General features: G+C 50.0%; 1 protein-coding gene across 1 annotated transcript in view; it reads left to right on the top strand.

The window, feature by feature from the left end:
* Window positions 1-613: 613 nt before the first annotated feature.
* The window catches only part of Octalpha2r (alpha2-adrenergic-like octopamine receptor), a 116,211-nt gene continuing 97,161 nt past the window's right edge, over window positions 614-19,663 (top strand). The window contains exon 1 of the mRNA XM_076822565.1: window positions 614-2,312. Within this exon, the coding sequence (XP_076678680.1) occupies window positions 1,155-2,312 (1,158 nt within the window). The 5' untranslated portion in view covers window positions 614-1,154. The remainder of the gene's footprint in view (window positions 2,313-19,663) is intronic.

Raw genomic sequence — 19,663 nt, 5'->3', positions numbered from 1 at the left:
CGGGTATCCAGCGCTTAGCCTTTTTAGCCGTGGCGCGGTGATTAATTAGCTCGCGGACGTTGTCGGTGCGAAATACCACACGTCGAATTGCGCGTAGAAATTCCTAGGAAGGAAGACGATTGCCGGAGGAGCCGCGTCGGTGACGCGTATCCATCGCGAACACTTGAAGCGATAAGCGTAATCGGGGTTAGGGTTCGTTCGAGTCACGCTCCACGATCGGTTCGGGACCCATTCGATAGCTCGCGGCAAGTAGTCGACTCGCTCGAAAATCATCCAGGCTGATCGTGAAAATATTTTGCTCGCTCAATTATAGGCCCTGGAGAAGGCTCTGAGCCGTTCGAGTTTAATCTAAGAGGAAGCTAAAAAAGGGGGACCAATTTTTCACGCTCATTCGCAATATCTATCTCCTTCCTTCTTTCTCATCTTGCCCACCAGTTTCCTCTTTCTCTCTTTCTCTCCGTCCCTCAATTTCCCTCCTTCTCCATCCACCTTTATCTCCTTAATCCAGCCACCCAGCGGACTATCCATAAATCTCTCTGTACGCTCTTTCCGTATTAACTCCGTCATCGTGAGAAACCGGCCGGATAGCGGGAATACGAAGAAGGAGTGGCAACTCACGCAAGCAATAAATCAAGGGTGAACTTGTGGGAACGCGGAGGGCAGGTAGGTTAGGTACGTACTCGGGTGACGGTCCGGCACCGCCGAAAGTCAGGTTCCGTAAGATCTTGACCCTTAAAGAAACTGTTGAAACGCTTGGCTCCGGGGTCAAAGAAACCGTAGTCGGGTGCAACGCAGTGGAACGTATTAGGTAACTAAGTTAAGCGCGAGGGGACAGTGTCGAGTAACAGGTAGTACGGTAGTGGTTGTTGCAGCCGCTGTGTCCGTCGAACCGAGGAGAGTGCCGCGACAAAACGAATCGCCGAGCCTGACCGAGTCGAGCCGTCAGCTACGTGACATTGTCCGTTTGATGAGGATGCCATCATCCTGAAACGGGCATGACGCCCCTGGCCTCGAGATGCGACGAGACCACCACCATCCTGCTGTTGCTGCTACTCGAGCTGGTACCCGGAGCACGCTGCTACTCGCGCGCGGCCGCCACGTCCGCCTCGACTCTGTCGAGATAGCATCAGCAGTGGACGGCGAGGGTGCGAGTGATGCCGCTCCTCGGCACCATTATGACCATCGACGCCGGTAGTCCGACAACGGCGTCCACCAGCGTCTTCGAGGAGAACATGACGTGGTCTCGACCAACCGGCGGCTCGACGTCTTCCGTTAACGAGGTTCACGCGACCCACGCGACCCCGAGTGACCAACAGCATCCACTGCTGCTATCAGCCGCCACCGCGACTATCGGCCAGCGTGGCACACGAATCCACGACGCCGCCGACGAAGGACCAAGCGAGCCAGCTACCACCACTCAAGGGAACAACAATACCATCGGTCAGGCGAACGTTTACGACGCGGAGAGAACTGAGAGGACGGTTTGTGACTGTGCCGCACTGAACCCGGGGACTCGATTCGGCGGCGAGGACACCGCGTCAGGGACTCAGCCTTCCTTCGCTGTCACCGAGGAGGTCGACGAGGTGGACGCTGCTGGTAGCGTTGACGGGAGTATCGCTGGCTTCGACAACACCACCGACATCGGCGTTGCCTCTGACCAAGAAGACGCGGAGAGACTAAGGGAGCTGGAACTGCTGTTCGGCTTGGGGGGCATAATGGAGGATATCGGCGGGACGAGTAACGACTCCTTCAACGACAGCTTAAGATACTCGTGGAACGGCAGCCTGTACAACGACACAGAGTACATTGTGTTCGGGGAGAGCTTGTATCCGTCGGGGTACACCCTGCCGCATATTGTTCTGGCCTCCATCTTGGCGACTCTGCTCATGATCGTGATCGTGGTGGGCAACATGCTGGTGATCATAGCCATAGCCACGGAGAAGGCGCTGAAGAATATTCAGAACTGGTTCATAGCCAGCCTGGCTGTCGCTGATTTCTTCTTGGGCCTGGTGATCATGCCCTTCTCGCTGGCCAACGAGATCATGGGCTACTGGATATTCGGCTACTGGTGGTGCGACATTTACTCGGCTATGGACGTGTTGCTGTGCACCGCTAGCATCATGAACCTGTGCCTGATCAGCCTGGACAGATTCTGGAGCATCACGCAGGCGGTGAAATACCTGAAGAAGAGGACACCGGCCAGGGCAGCGCTCATGATCGCGCTGGTGTGGCTACTCTCCGCCCTCGTCTGCATCCCACCGCTGCTCGGGTGGAAGAGACCCACGCCCGAAGAAGAATACCCGAAGTGCAAGGTAAGGCGTTCCCCCTCCGGGACTCTCTCGATTAATTCATCTTCGCGAACGATGACGACCTTCAGCTCGCTCGATCGCTTCGGTCTTGGATCTAATTAACGCGGTAGCGATCCAACTTTGATGGAAAGGAGGAAGGAAACTATGCGCGCTGACGCGACGCACAGTGGCTTTGCTGCGGCTGACAGCACGCAAAGACACCGGGTACTAATTTAATACCGCGCTTCCACCGAGACCGTTAATCTTCCAAGCACAATTTACTTGCTCATTGTCGAACGAACAGCAGAGACCAATTCACCAGTTAATTATATCCTCGAAACTCGGCGCACCGTCGATCCGCTGTTTTGCAGATGACTGATTAGGGTTTGGAGGGTGGGGGGGGGGGGGGGTGAGAGTTTCAGATTTCAGAATTAAATAGCGATGCGAAAGTGGCGACAAAAGGGAGAGAACGGTAACGAGGACTTCGATGATCCTCCACTCCCGTTTCATAACAATTTCTTCCTATTCACGTCAACCAACAGCTCCCTTGTTACTCGATCTGCCAATTTGTCGACTTATCGCCGAAGAGGTCCAATTAGGCTCTTAATTACTTCCAGAAGGCGAATTCATTGTTCGACAGCTTGAAACGACGGATTACCAGCGGCGAGAATGGAAACAGCCACGAATCCAAACTCAGTGGATCGAGTTCGGCTCCTTGCACAATCGTCAAAGATTAGTAGGTTGGGTTCTAATGAAGTTGCGATAGGCAGACGCGCACGCCTCAAATGTTGCTCTAAAACAAAACTAGGGGAATATTCGACATAAGTACAGAGTATTCAGGAAAGAAGCACAACCCACGCGGATCATTAACGCAGTAACGAGCCAGTAAACGAGCCCACCCCGTTGCAACCCTCAAAGCAGGGTTAGGTCGATGCTTGGAGTGTTCGTTAAGCGAAAGAAGGCTGTTAAATTCAAAGCGGGAACACCTGTGATCCTCGCGGACACCTTACTCTTACGACACTCCTTTCAATTTCACTGTACAGGGTGCACACGTAAGGAACACGTAGGTAGCTCGAAAAGTAGGGTCCTCCCACATAGCCTATTTCCAGTCGGAGCATTTCCATGGCGTATCCTGTAGCGGTCACGCGAGAAAGGCGGGAGCAGGATGTAAAAGGGGAAAACAGGAATATATCGGACGGTTCGCCCTTTATGCAGCGGGGTAACCCACCCTTATCCACGACCCCTCGAAACCAGCTTACGTTGGCCTCCACGAAACACCGCCGAAGATTGGATTTCTATGCCAGACAGTTTGGTCCACGGTAGCTGACTCGTACAATTCACGGGCCTTTCCCCCTTTCCTCCTGCTGCAATTTCCCTTTTCTTTACACATTCCTCTTCCCCGCGACGCTCTTTGGGCCAGCCCAACGATCGAGGGAACGTGACCAGCCTCGAAAAAATACAATTTTCTGGCGGTGCTCGGACCGCCGAGGTTTATCGTTCCCATTGATCTCGTTGTTTGTCGCTAATTGGAGGGCTCGAACCGTTCCAACGCGCTCGTCTCGCGCCAGCGTTGTTCAATTAACCCTCGTCCGTGACTGGAACGCGAACGTTTTTAAAGGGTAAATTTTGGGAATCCGCTTCCACTTAAACGAAACTCGTAACGAGTTCATCGTTAATGCGCGCTATTAAACCCCTAGAGCGTAGAGCTACCTGTTGTCGAGCTGGAGAGTGACGTTTTAATAGAACATCGTATTGGAGGGCCATAGTATTAAAAAGCCCACAGGATAACAGGGAAAACTTGATACGCAGGCTCCAGCCACTCGCGTAAGCATGCTGGGAATCGAAAAGAGAAACGATGCAAATAAATTGCGTTTCAAGATAACCCTGTGTATCATACACTCTCCTAAAACCCTACAACCCGAAAACTCATCAGAAATAATCCCCCCTGCCCCTTGGTCGAAGCTAGAACTTTTCATTTATTGCTGCCATGTGAATTCTTTAAATTTGAGACTCAATCGAAAACGCAATCATGATGAAATTTCCCCCGGAATCTACGATCCCCCCGCGCATCCCTGAGATTTCTACGCTTTCCTGGAAGCCACCGAGCTCTGCGTCACGTCCATCAACCTTACGCCCCTCGAAGAAACTTGTTGCGAGTTTCTTCGGACGGGCACCGAGCGGAAGTGTAAAAATCGCGCTTCAAGCCAGCGGGGTAATCGAGTTCGGTGCTCGAACCGGCGTTGTATCGTGATCTCGAACGGTCGCGTCGGTTATTAAGCGCACGCGAGTGTTGCTCGCGTGACGAAGCAGCGCGTGCGAATTCCGCGCGCGCGTCAATCTCCCTGAAAACTGTGCGACGTGGCGGAGGGAGCGCCGCTCGCGAATTTGCCAGCCGACCGAGGGAGCCGAGGTAGATGAAATCGGGTGACAGGGAACAGGGCGGCGCGGAATCAACGGGCTAAGCTTATCGGGTTAAGCCGCGGGCGTGTTGACTCAAGTCGGCATTAAGTTCGCGCGCGATACGTCTCGGCTCTGCCCGTGTAAAACCCCAGCCGCGCGCCATTAAGCGGTCGCATCGCGTCATGGATACGTGTAATGCAAGAATAATGGCCCGTGCCGGGGATCTCTAATGGTTTATTAAGACGGTTCGCGATCTCACGTGGTTTACTAGCATCCCCCGCAGGCAGCGAGCTCCTCGGCAAACTGTACGCATGTGGATTAGACAGATTACAGGGGAACGCCAATCAATATTTTCAAGGGGAACTGAGCACTTCTTTTCCTCTGTGTAACGCGGAGGATCGAGGTGTTAGATCATTTCAAGATACACCCTGTAGGTGTATTGTAATGTTTCTTTTGCAACTATTAGTACGCGATCGTGATTATTCTTTCAGGATCTTCATTATTCTTCAGCGAATTGGTAGTTGGAGTTGCGCATAATTGAAGAGTCCTTGTAGAAAACACTGTAAGTGTCTAAAATCAAATTCTATAATATAATAATAGTAATTATTATTTATTGCACTGTAGACATTACAAAAGAAAGCATATAAGGAAAAGAGAAAGAGAAAGAATAAAAAAATAATAGTTAGTACTTATATAGCATATATAACAGTAGAGGAGTGCAAAAGGCGAGGTACAGCTGCCAGCTGTTGTTAACCTTACCACTTAAAGCTACACTCGAACCTCAATAACTCGAATCTCAAGGGAAGGGAAAAAAATCTTCGAATTATAGAGTTCTCGAGTAAGAGAGGTTCAACTAACGAAAATTCGACTTATAGCTGGAAAATTCAACTTTGTACGACTTTTAATTTTTCGACTGATGAAGCTGTAAAGCAAGACAAATTCAAGTTTTAAAGTTCAATTGTTTATTGTATACCTATAATCAAATATACCTACAACTTGTGTACTAAATATATACCTACATATATAAAAATAATTATAAGACACATTTTATGCTCGAAATTCATTTTATCATAATTTTGTGCTTCCTTGCATATTAAAAACAAGTTGTGATTTTGCTTTGTGCTAGTCTTTTAGTGTATTGTAACTGAACAGTATTTTCAATCATGAATAATGCAGAGCAAACATTTTCCGCAATATTTTGAGATCTTTCTACGAAATTTCGTAATACATATGTAGAAGTAAACTTCGAGTTGTAGAGTTCGGAGTTCTTCTAAATTCGAGTCGTAGAGGTGAAATACATAATTTAACATGCAAAATATAGTTCGAGTTAGGGAAGTTTTATTTCGAGTTGCACAGGTGTTTACAGCGGGGCGGAAGGGAACGAAGAAAAGTTTCAAATTACAGAGGTTTTCGAGTTATCGAGGTTGGATTGTGCTTAAAACTAACACTATCAGTGTATAGGGAAAATAAATGGAGATAGCCAAATACACCAAGAGTAAGGACTAACTTCAAATGTGTGACGTTGAAAAATAACAAGAGTAAATGTTAAGAATTAATTGCTATTGCTGATTAGCAAAAAATAATGCCACTGCATGCTTGAAGGACGAGAGGGCGGTCAGAGAGGAAATTTCAGATGGAAGGGAGTTGTAGTAAAAGGCGAAATATAGTATCACCATTACCGCGTAGAACATTTTTCAATAATTTTTTTTTAACTCTGGCACAGTGTTTTCTACAAGGACTCTTCAATTATCGGTCCACCGCAGTGCTTAAATTCTGCATCTGCTGGGAGATCCACAAAAGTTCCCGCGGAAGGTAAGGCCGGAAATGAATCTTCCTTAAGGTTCACCCCTATTTTTCCCAACCGTAATTCACAGTCAGCCGACGCGACGGCTGGGCCGCTATTACGGAGCTGACAATCTCACAGCCGCTAAGGACGCGCGCTCCTCGCCGTCGGATTTTCCCCGAGCAGTGACAAATGAAGAAGGACAAATGCTCGGTGACAGAAACGCGGTTCAGAGGAGGCTGGTTCGCGCTGGCTACTTGGGAATTGTCGTGCTTCAATCTTTTAACGCGATTAGCCCTCCAGTGTTCGCGGAGCAAAAAAAAAGAAAAAAAGAGGCAGAGGCGGATGAAAAGCAGCGTTCCCTTTTTCTTCGTTTCCACGGTTTCCGCGCGCCCCCTTCGCGTCGAATCCCGTTTGCACGTCCTACAATCTTTATCGAACACTCCAGTGACTTGCTGGCGACTAACTCTCAAACCTCGATTCTTAAACTCTCGTCATTCGCATTCCGTCTCCCTCGAAGAATTCTCTCCCCGACAGTGAGTGGATCATCGATCCGCATTAATTCGTCAAACCGAGGGGAGGCGCGTCGCCATCAGGACGGCGTCTTCCGAATCAGGACCTGATATCTGGAATTCTCTGTTCGCGGGAGGACACCGCAGAACGCGCCCCGTTTTCGCGAGCTTGCCAAACAACGATACAAGACAGAGATACGGTGTTTAACGGGGACAAAAGCCGAAGGTCATCCTCTAATGCGATTACCATTTCTGGCCGCCGCCACCCCTCCTTTCCGCGGACGTTAAAAGGGGCTGGCGGCGAACACCGCGATTTACGCGTTCCCCCCTGTTTACCGGGATCGTCCACCGGATCCATAACAAAGGGGCGCTCGCCTGAGTGAAATATGTCGCGGGAGCGCACCGAATGGGACTTCAGCGGGGCGGGCGGGCGAAAGGGTACAGTGTCGCGCACCCGAGAAAACTCGTTCCCGATTAAAGTGTTTCGAGCATAAAAGCCCGGCCGTTTCTGTCGCGTTTGCCGCGACTCATCCGCGAAGTCCTTTAACCATCAACTTTTCGAGGAGGGCAAATAAAGTCGAAAGCTCCCGGCTCCGTAGGTTACACCGTTCGTTAGCCAGTAATTAACGGACTCTTTATCGCAAAGAGTCGCGTGCTCTTGAAGCGTTTGCAGAATTTACAACTCTTGCGGGTGCCGAGGGAGAAGCCGGGCGAATCGAACGGCGGGAATAGAAGCGTATAATTAAACCGTAATCAATAGGAGTCCCCGTTCGCTAGAGGCCGACGCGCGGCTGATTCCAGCGGGCAGGATAATTAAAATTAGGGAACGGCACGTGTCATCTGTTTCTTCCATTTTTCTCTGCACGTTGTTTCGAAGCACAGTTTGCGCTCCGAAACTCTCCGAGTCTGTGTTTCGAACGGGAAAACTCTTTTACCCCGACAGCTGAAGAAATAAGGGATGTTGCAACGCGCTTAAAGTGGATGCATTTCTCCCTGTTCCCGACTTCTCTTCAGCTGCCTCGCGCCATGGTACGTACAAGTTTCTTTCTGATCGGCAACTTCACGGCGGGAAAGTTGCCCGGGCGATTTCGCGTGTAACGATACGGTTCCGAAAGGTTTGTTAAGCAGCTCGGATAAACAGGGGCGGTGCACGGCCATTTGTTTAAGTTTCGTAGCACCCTCCCGGGTACAGACGTGCTTCAATCTCCTAATGCGATTAAGTTCGCGCTTGCCGCACGGAACAGCCGAGGACGAGAAGAGAAGTTGCATCTCTGGGGTGCATTATCCGTTACAAGTTCTAATAAATTTCGACCGAGACGCTGCTCACGGCTTCCTCGTGACAGAAAGCCGACCCTGTTCCGAGGAATTCCGCCCGGTTCGAATTAACCTGGCCCTCCGCGGAGCTCCCGGCCAGAAATCGTTCCTGCGGTAATGAAATGGAAATTCTTCCGCGGCCTTTCGAACCTCCCCGATGGAAGAAACTCTGGTCCAAAGAGATCCCTCTAAAAAGGGCAAAACTAGAGGAGCCTTCCGGATATTTTGCTCGAGCTCTCTTGGACCCAAGATTCCCCGAGGCAAAAATCGAAGAATCTGTGCGAACAGAAGGATCCGACGAGACGTGCCCCATTCGAACTCGCTATTGACAGCGTTACTTTGAAGTGTACCCCGAAGTGTCTCTGATTTGCAATGAAATTTGCAAGCAGCACCGATTGTGTCTCCTTCGAATTGAGGAAGTTCCAGCACGATTGTTGTGAATGGCGAATGGAATTTGTCGATCTTAACACTTGTTTCTCTATCTGATTCTATCAATCGAACTCTCGAGGGAAACAGTCGCGGATATTCCATACGAAATTGTCCTCTCGCGACTGATTCCGAACAAAAGGTTCGAGTCCCCCTCGTGAAATCCTAAGTCGTTGCGTCGAGCAAACGAGAGGCACGTGCCTCTGTCGAGCTAATAGTATCGGAGGCAGCATAAGATCTGCCTGCGAGGCAAAATAACGGGGCGAGATACTTGCGCTTCCTCCTTTAAACCGGGAAACTGGGAATGGCTGCTATCGACGATGTAAAGCAACGGGATCACATGTGTCTCGTTAGAGTTTACAAGCTTGCTCGGTGCGTCCTGGAGAACTACATACTTGCCCGGCGTTACGAGGAAGGTTGCTACCCATAAGTATTCCTCCACTCGCAGCTTTCATTCGGATTAAACAGTCCATAGTCGTCGGGGCACACAGGGCGAGACGGAAGTCGCCGGTAACGATCGGTGCTTCCCCGAAGCGTGCACACCCGCTTCCATTTGAATCAGTTTCGTTTCGAACGATGCATCATCGAATCACGAATGCCGCTTGCTCGAGCTACCTACAACCGGCTCGTTTCTCTCTGCCCTGGAATCGCAGTTCCTCCCGATGACAGGCGGAGCCTCGCGACGTGGATTTCGGCCAAAAGCGTACGAAATAAAATTTGCGTGTTCCCACTCTGGCTGCACGTAGCCAGCTCGATACGCGAACTCAATTTCCCTGGCACGTCGACGAGATCCGGCGGTACCTCGCGAGGTTTACAAGCGTTCCTGATCGGTTTTACTGTCGGAAGCGTTTCCCTGGCATCGTCGGGCGCGATATATCGTTACTCTGTGGCGTGCACGGCAAGAGAAATTGAAAGAAAGATACCCGGCGCTTCCTCCGAGTATCTGTATCTCGTTACGCGCTCCTCTTTTTATGATTTCTCGCAACTGCAGACTGCGCCAGCCTCGAGTTTCACCTCCCCTCTGATATTAGAATCCCAAATTATTAACGCAAAAACCGATGGACTCCAGGAACGAGCGAACGACGACAACTCTTTTTAAGAAAACTCATCCCATTTTGACTCGAGAAGTCTGCGTGTGTGTGTGTCAGCTTTTGACGAGGCACAGCAACGGAGTCTGCATTTTCGAGACTCTGCTGGAACGATGACACGAAGCACTATCGTCTTCTCCCGCCGTGGCATGCTTCGGTAACAAGGATGCGAGGGTATCGTTGCATCTCTGATTTGAAAAACTCAGCGAGCTTGGAATTTGCCCGGTTTGCTAACAAAATGTGCAGCGCTCCTGCAGCGGCATCTTCGCGCGCGGAGAGCAACGCTTGCTTCTCGAGCAGGAACTTCTCCCGCCCCTATTTTCAATGGGGGACGGCATTGTTACGGAGGCGACACGATCTTCAGAGACGATTATACTTGAATGCGATTGTAACTGCGAGCCGTTGCTGGGGAGGACTGAATCGATTCGAGTCGCGATTTTCGTGTCGTACGGATTCGAACCCTGCTCGCGGAAGCCTGTTCTCTCTCTGCCCCTTTTTACCAGCCAAGCCCTCGTGAAATTTAGGCAAATCCCCGTGCTTCTGACGGCCGACGAGACGTTCCCGAATGAACAGAATCCAACCAGTTACGGTGTTTTAAGCGAGCGGCCCCAGGCGAAATTTCGTAAAGCGTAACCCACGGCGCAACTTTTTTGCCAGTGCCTCTCTGAAACGGTCCGTTAACGTACGGCTATCGCCGAGCGCGGTAAAGGAATTCATTTACGACCGCGAAATAATCGTATTCGTACATTAGAATGTAACGCTCTTATCGCGGCTTTTATTGTTATTATTCCTTATCTTACCTTTTTTTTTTACAACGCGTAGAGACTCGTGGAAGAGCTCTCTGATTTCTGAATTAAACAGAACCGATGCAGTGTGTGCTTCGTTTCTAAGCTATGGGTGCTACGAGGAACTATCGACGTGTACGCTGCCTTTCTGTACAGCGAAGTTAAAGAAAGCACGCGGCTACCTTTTCTGTATCGATCAAAAGCGAACCACTCGTGTTTCAGCAAATCGGGATGGAAGGAACGTGGGTGAACTTTATCGAGGGAAATTCGGCTGATCACCTTGAAGGGTGAAACTCGATGGCTTGTTGGAGAAATAATCACGGAGGTGGTGAGTTGCACGTTGCTGCATCCGAGATAGCAAACGTCGCGGGCGTGCAAACTCATTTCCCGGCGACAGGTCGGTGCGTTTACCCGCAATCGAGTTCATCCCCGGCCGGAATTGTCATGCAGTGAATCCTGCATCGATCCCCAGGCCGGGGGAACGCGAGAGCGTCCATTGATATACTTAATCGCGTAGAATCAACACCTTTCCCGATTTAAGTTACCCCCGCGGCGTGGAAATTACGCCAAGTGCTTGGCGATCTGGCTGGATTCGCTGGACGAAACGGCCCCGGATCGATCGGATAATTACGCGGCCCGGCGGATTTAATCGGGAGATATCGATCAGCTAGCAGGAAAAGTGCTAAGGGACGAGAGAAGGAACGAGAATGTGACGATGCTGGGAAATTCTCTTCGTTATCGATTGTCGCGGCTCCAATTGGATCAAATGTCTCGCTATCCTTTGGTGGACTGACGTTCGGGTGGTGTATTCATTAGGATTACTTAAAAGACGAGAATCAAAGGGAAATTCAGAGAGAAGTTAGACATCGCTGTGAAACAGTAACATCGTCAAAGTTTTACAATTATTGTAAAGCTGTTTGCGCAGGCATCAGGGGAATCCTATTAGCTGACCACTGCAAAACGAATTCTGATGCACAAAGTAGCGGAGTCCAGTGGAAGCTCGATGGAATTTTCGTCGGAGCATTAATGCACCTGTTTCACAATGATCCGCGAGAGATGATCCGTCTGAGTAGCATTCGCGACGCTGCGAGTTTATTTTAATCGTTGGTTAATTGAAACGAGGATGGCGGTGAAGGGGATAAAGGGCATTCGAGGCGCGTGACCTCAGTCCGAATTAATTCCCGCGAGGAGTTCCGTCGCCCCGGCTACCAAAAACTACGCCCTCTGCACACGGAAACGAGATTATTAATCAAGTCGTCTCCCTTTGAGCCGATAAAGCCCTCGGACCCGTCACTGAAACTGCAAAGCGCCGCAATTCGTGTAAAGGTTATCCGGTTTTAATGGCAAGCTTCCGGAATATGCAATAGCTCAGTTGCTGCTGTCCCATTAGGGATTCTTTTGTCCCGCCCGGCAACGCCTGTTCGCTCTACTTTAGCGAATTTCGAGTGCGAAACGAGGGGTTCCGTTGTCGTCAACGGCCTCCGAGAAAATATTTGTCTTGCCCTCCGCCGAGCTCCCAAAAACCGTCTCGTTTGCATGAAAGTCCGGGAGGTGTCCGCCGCTCCCAACTTCTCCACGGGTGGACCACACCTTTCGAGTGAGTCGTAGCGCGCGAGGTTTATATGCGTTTCCGTGTATGGACAATGAGGCTGTCTTTTCGCCCGCCTCGTCAATCCTTCTCCCAGCCGCGAGCTGAAACAGCTGATTGCGATTGAATTGTTCCGCAGAAGCTGTTCCGCTGCGGGGAACGTTCATCTCTCGACAAACGCGCCCTCCGTCGACGGGCGATACGTTCGTGTCCGATTAATTTCTTCCGAATAAACTGCGCCGGGAACGGATGGCTCTGTAAGCGGGCGCCATTAATCGCGCCACTTTATACACCCGGGCTGCTCCGTCTTGCAGATGCATCTCGGTAATTTGCTGCGAGCGAGAGACTGAAGCTCCTCGACGGACGTTCCTGTTTGTTTCAATTTAACCGACCGCGTTATTCGTCTTGATTCAGTTCTCCCCGTTCAATTAGCTCGCGAGGAGCCTGCACCTCGAATTTATCGGGGGAAGATTCACCCTTGTTCGCGTCGGGGATGGGGAGCGAATGTTTGGCTGGTTCGAAGGGGGATGACGAGCAAGTAGTAATGAAAGGGGGAATCGGGCAGCTATTAATGTTCTACCGTGCTTTGTCGACGGGAAACGAATTAAATAAGGAAAATATTATTCTTCACGGTGCCTTCGCTTCTGCTGGTATTGTTGCTGGATGTTTCAATAGGGATGCCTCCCGCGGAATGTGTTTCGCGAAGACCCCTTTCCTTATTGTACGTTACCCCTTCCTCTCGGATTTCATGATCCACTTTCGTCCAGAAATCTCGAAGAACACCCCCTCGCCCTCCGCCCCTCGGCCACCCTATTCCACAATACCGCTCGCGGAGCGTCCATTCTGCACACGTGTTGACACAGCCATTCGCTTCTTTTCTGGGCCACAGATTCGCTTAATGACCGTACGAATTCATCCGCGACGATTTCCTTTCGTGGCTCCCGCTGAAAACCGACCCTATGTCGCCATCGCTCTTCGTCGGAGGACCTCCGGCCTCTGGAACCGCGAGAGTACAGGGACGCGAAACACAGATGCTGGAAATTGATTCCCGGCGAGTTGTGTAATCAGGATATTCGGATCTGAGCGATTCTCTTTCCCGGCGCGGCAGATATCCAAGGGAACGACACTTCGCTCAAGAGCGCGGATTCGATTGTAGCTCGGAGCTGAATTTTCACGCGCACGGATAGGCGGGCTGATCGGTAAACGATTCCGCAAAGTATTCAGCTCTCGTTCCGAACAAGTGCAATAACGTGTTGCCGCATCCTCGCGAGCTCCTTGTGGGATTATGGTAACAGAGTGTGACGAAACAGCGTTGAGAGCGGAGAGACGATGATCGCAGATTCCTTTCCGCGACGATATACGCGAGGCTGAATATAATCGTTTCTGGAAGGTGTACTGGCGTGTGATTTCCCTCGTGCAAATTTGCACTGGGAAACGAACGGACTGTCTCGCGATTTAATCGCGTTGTTTTTATCTCCGGATAATGCTAGGGCTCCCGAATGGAGAATTTGTTTAACTCCTTAAAGGTGTAAAAGAAATTTAATTAAGTAGACGGAGGGTGGAGTCTACTTCATTTCTCTTAAAAAGTTCCAATTCCACGGAGACTTTATACCCCTATATCAGCCACACAGCACCGTATTAACAAATTTTACGACTGGCTTCGTGTTCAGGGGTCAGATGACGTCGCAACTACCAAGAAAATGGCGAGGTTAGGGCCGGCAGCAGTGAATCCCGAGGAGCGAGCCGTCGCCTCCGAAAATTTCAACGTTCTCGATCCCTAAACTCCGTTGAAACCAAGATACAGCGCGGCCAATTAAATTACCCACCCTCGTTCGTTTTCACGGGCAACCCTCTGGCCAGGCTCGAAGTTAACCAGGCAATCGACGCCGGGGTGGCGTCAGAAATTAAATCGATACGCATCCAAGTTAAGTTCCTCTGCCACCTCTCCCCCGTGTCCTCGCTCGGCCGTCAGTTCTGTGTCAGCAGTGAAATCGAGGTCGACTTGGAAGAGCTGGAATCGCGCGGACCAACACCTTTGTCAACGGCGATCCATCGGAAGCTTCAGCAATATTGAACTCGAAACTGACCGATAGGAAACTCGATGCCAACGAGAAACTGATCGAAAGAAAACTGAAACGTGGCAAGCCGTAGAAAGGAAGAAGGGTTGATTTACAATGTTCCAGTGCTGCTTTTCCTCTTTCCTCGGCTTCTCCCATTTTGTTTCAGAGATCTCATTCGGCTAAAAGAATTGAGGTAGAGTTACTCAGGGGTCTCGTATATTTAGATTCACCCAAGTTTTAGAGACGATTCCTCGGCGCTGCCTGGAAACATCGACGAGTTCACTGTTTCTCATCCCCGGAAACGGGGGTAGAAATCCGAGCGGACGCGTTGATTCAGTTAATGGATAGGATCGGCGAATTTCGAGGGGTGCGGGGGAGCAGGATCCGCGCGGGCTGGCACCGGTGCACTAGTATTTTTATTTAGAGAGAAAAATCGCTCAGCTGACAAACATTCCAGGCGAACCGTCAAACCGAGTCTGTTCGTGGGGGCGGTCTTAACCTGCAACTTATCCAACATGTTTTATGGCGAGAGACGCTTAAGGAGTTATACCTAGTCAGGCAGCCGAAAAGAGGCGAATATTTCTGAATTTTTTTGAAAAAGCGAAGGCATATATTTTTACACAACTTTTTGCACTTAAAAGAGCAACATTTAAAGAACATTTAATAATTGTTTCGTAGGAAAATATTTACGTTTATAATAAAGTAACAACCGACATCCAAGAAGCCTTTTTAAAAATTTGGTTTTGCGGCGAGCACTGCTATTCGGAACCAGATTACGTGAAATCAATAAACAAAAAAGATTTCGTTAGTAGTTTTAAATTAATCTTTCGGAAATTCCCTCCGTCAATCAGAGGATACGTTAATATACCAACGAAATCATTTGTGTTTTGCCTGACTACGTACAACCCCTTAAGAGGATACGTCCAGGAGCAGAAAGAACGGAACGGAGCAACGAGGAGGAAAGCGAATTCGACGCACAGTTCTCTTGGAACGGTCTGCTCGACAGAAGTTCGACGCTTTCTTTCGCGTGCGCTGAATTCCATTAAGTCTGATCCGTACATCGCGATCGAGGGGTGAAGGGAAACGAGATGGTGATCGGGATCGGGTTGTTTTTCCTCGAACGAGGATCGCCGCGGCCATGAAACGAGCTTCATGGATTTCAATCAGAATAGTGGCGAGGAGAGTGGCAGGCTCTTGCAACCGTCACACGATAGCATCCAGCGTAAATAAATTTCAGAATCCTGGAAGATAAACTTGGGCACTCTAGTTCCCACGAAATTTCACGGATCAATCACCACGGTAGCCGGTAATTCTCCCAAAACCGTGGCTCAGAAAGAAGAAGGACCGCGTCCAGCGGGTCGTCGTGGATTAACTGGAAATGTAATTACGCCGGCACTGCTCGTCAGTTGGGGTTCATAATTACTCCTATCCAAAACATAATTAAAAGGCGGACACGGGTCCGTGACGCGGCGGAACTGCCATATCTCCGGTCCAGATATACGCCCCGGGCGAAGCGGCTCGTGTATCAAAAAAGCTGCATGGTAGTCGGTGGTTGTTTGCACAATGGTCGTTAAGGCTCCCCCGAGCGACCGGCTCGCGTCCTGATCGGGCCAGGTTGCTTCGCCAGCACGAAAGCCAGCCCCTAGCCGAAGCCTGGCAAGAAGGTGTCGGTCGAGCGATGTCGGCCTTTGAGCTTTATTACAGGCTGCACCCTCTTTGTTCGGCCCATCCTTTCCGCCGCTTTTTCCTTCTTCCCCAGCCACGTGATCTCTTCGCCCTTCTAACGACCACGCAACGGCGCGCACACGTAAGCACGCGTATTTTTCTTCCCCGCCCGTCGAGCTTGCTGCTCCCTCGCCCCGGATAAGCTGCAGTAATTCCCAAGCTTTCTTCGTCGCAAGAGCCGGCTCCGCGAAATTACCGGCTGCATCTGCACTTTTTCATCGTCCATCCCGAGCCTCCGTACGATACCCTGCGTTCACATAAGTCCCAAAGGGAGGCTCCTTCCATGGACACAGTTATTCGCACAGATTGTCCTAACAGCGATGGATATCTCGGTTTACGGATGATGTTTAGCAACAGCTCTGCTTCTCCAGCCTGAGTGCGTCGGGGATACTCCTAGGTGCTATTCGTTGGTGGAGGAGAAAGCATCCCCCGGCTGGTTTATTGTATCCCAGTTCGAGCTGCGCAAGTTTTACCGCACCTCGTGTCTCGCGGTGTTTACAGCCGCCAAACGTAGCCCCAGAAACGTGGGTACATAGGTCTCATTGTCAGCAACGAAACAGGGGAGGAATGGACGCCCGACGAACAATAATCTCCACCTCTAGGAAGGGACGTGCGGCGTTAAAGCGAGCGCGATGTTAACCAGGACGAATATCCGACCATGGGAACGGGGCCGTATACGTTTAATGCTAATTATCATATCCGGGATGGGCCGGGACGCCGGCAGGATTTATGTAATAACATTTAGGCGGCGTTTGTCCTCAGATACACTCGGGGCCATCGTGTTCCGTTAAATTATAATAATTTGCAGCAGGTAGGAAATCGTGCCCGGGAGGTCGCCGTGAATCCTGTTCGCGAATTAATCGTTCTCCACAATGGTTGTTGCCTGCCAACCAAATGCTTGGCCAGTGAAACCGAGGGAAGCTTGCTGGCAGCGTCCTCGTGTCGTCTCGACGCTTCGTTCCGTTCGTTTTCGTTACAAGTGTCTGGAGGGCGAGTCGTCGATACTTACAGGCTTCTTGGATATCAAGGGCCCTCGAGTGTTGTCGGGGCGGAGTGCAATCGTGCTCGAGAGGCCGTTTTGATTACGTCAGTAAACCTCTTAGACGCCTTAATCCTCCGGGGTCGTTGTTGATGGGGATCTCGCGACCCCGTCGAAACAAAACCCTATCCTGATGTGTTTGGATTGGTTGGGGTAGGAAGTCGAGGGTTCGACGCTGCTCGATCTTGGCCCCGTGTTGGTTACTCGGCCGATAGAGGGATGGAATATGGCCAATCACTCCTCGCGCCACGTTAACCGGCGAATGATAGACCCTGCGTGAAACAAGATTTCCCTGGCTCTCGGTTTTACTACCGGACGAGTGTTCCATCGCGATGCCTGTTATTTTACGCTCGGCGTTCACGGGAGCGTGGGTCAAAAGAACGGCGACAAGCAGCTGAGAGGAATGGCTTGCGAGGACAGGGCAATTTGCAGGCAATTCCGCGCGGCAATTCGCGAGGACGCGCACGTAGCTGAGGGTACGTGGACGATGCCATCTCGCGACCATCCCACCGCCGTTTCCGTCGTGAAAAACGTGCCGAAAGGCGGCGGAGCAATTGAATACCCCAGGAAGTCACCGGGAAATTCCCGTCCAACGGCGAGAGAAATGATAATCGTGATCGACTGTTTTGCCAGGGGCAGGATTCGAAACGATTCGCGGGCGGGGTGCAACGACCCGAGAATGAGTAAATGAACCTGTTCGCGGGGAAAATGCATTCCCTGTCAGCGCTGGACAATTTGCTGGCAATTCGAGGCGAGCGCTCCGCGCTCCCGCGTGAACAGGCCGCGCCGCGGCTCTCCAAACAATTCGTCGCGGAGCGGAACAGCCGGGGAATAATTTTTCGATCGCGGTGCCCCGGTTAAGTGCTGCGACGACTGGCGGAATTTCACGGCGAATTTTGTCAACTCTACGATGGAAAAACGAATGGATACCGTGGCGATGAAGAAAGCTACAAGAATTCCTTTCAGCCCTGCTTTAAGTATAGATCCCGATCTCCCATCGAGGGCTGATTAAATGTGCAGCGCGTTTCCGGGATGGAAATACGTCGAATCGAGCGAGAATTAGAGAACTTCCGCGTGAAATATTCAAGTAGCCTCTGGAGAAAGCTGAGGACCTAGTTGGATGGAGATTTCCGCGAGATTGTAATCGATAAGATCGGGAAATTGGAAGCGTAAGTGATTTTGGGTAATTCGATGCTGCTGGAAGCAATTCTGACGCGATTTGGAAGCGTCACGCTTTAAAAGGCACGTTTAAATGAATCCCGACGATCGGGAAGACTATCGAATCACTCCGATTCCTCTGGCCCAGTGCCCCGGAGATGTATCGCACGAGCCCGTTCCCGTTCAGGGGAAGAAGCACGGGGAACGACGAACGAAATCTGAAATCGTATGGGTAGGCAATAACAGTGGCAATATTCGTTATCGTCGGGAATTCCGCGCGATCGTGAGAACCGGAAGAATTGCGGAACCGGACAGGGGCGACGTCGTTTCCGCGGCGAATCGCATTCTCCGTCGAGACGGAACGATTCGACGGCAATTCCGCGCGGACACGCACGTACCAGCTCGTACGTGAACGTGGAGCGTTGCTCTCGCGGCCCGCTTGATTAGAGCGCATCAGGCGCGAGGCATTCAAGCCATTTCTTATTATTGAAACTGCCACTGGAAAGATCAACCTCCGCAGAATGAGGGCTTGGAATTTAGTGCCGGCATTGGGGAAGGCTGAAGAAAAAAACTGGGGCCGAAAGAGGCAATATTTCAGGGGAAACGAAGCACATTAATCAAACATACGTGGTGTCTGACTATGCGCTGGCTTATTCTACTTACAAGCGGACACGAGTGCTTCTACTTCACGCTTTTGTCGAATGAGACGACTGTATTTTTTTATATTTCGATGGGGAAAGTTGCGAAAGAGTGCATTCGTTAGCAACACTACTGGGTGTTCCAGAAATAAGTGACTTTATCTTTACTTTTATTTTTATTGGTAAACGGGGATAAGTCCCCATTAGTGTAGGGGAGGCCGGGGCTAAAAGTTCCGATTTCGATAAACCATCAAAATGACTGGAAAATAATGTAGTTATTCTCTTCACTATTGACTAATTTCTTGTTAAATTTATTATATCTTCTGATTTTATGCTTGTGTTTAATATATTGTAATAGGTTTCCCATAGAAAGTAATTTATTTGTGGCTGATCGAAGCGGAACTTCTTACCCCTATATGGGGCAAGTTGTTATCGCATTGGGGTAAGTTGTTACTATGATATAAGAGTTGCCTTCTAATGAAATATTTCATTTTCTAATGAAATAAAGCAGAATTTTATTAATAATGGTTATTTATGAAGGTTCGGACCAACAAAAATGTATTATCTTTAAAAGAAAACCAAAAGCGACAGTTTTTATTTATCTTTGCGCATAACTTCGATCGAAGTCGTGTCCCTTTCCGCCTTTCATTCATATGTTCGCATCTTAAAGCACAGCGGAAACAATTTATACATTTGCGGTAGGTCTGTGACGATAGCACCCCCAAATTCAAATTTTTGGAAAAACTCAACGGCATTCGTTTGTCCATCGTTTGCCCACGTTTGCCCATAAAAAATTTTTTTTTGCCCACCCTCCAAAAAAAGTTATGAACAAAATAAAAAATTTGTCTTCATCACTCAC

This window comes from Andrena cerasifolii, chromosome 10 (assembly GCF_050908995.1).
Source record: "Andrena cerasifolii isolate SP2316 chromosome 10, iyAndCera1_principal, whole genome shotgun sequence".
NCBI classification, from domain to species: Eukaryota; Metazoa; Arthropoda; class Insecta; order Hymenoptera; family Andrenidae; genus Andrena; species Andrena cerasifolii.
The sequence above is the reverse complement of the archived record's forward strand: the minus strand, read 5'-3'. Positions and strand labels throughout refer to the sequence as shown.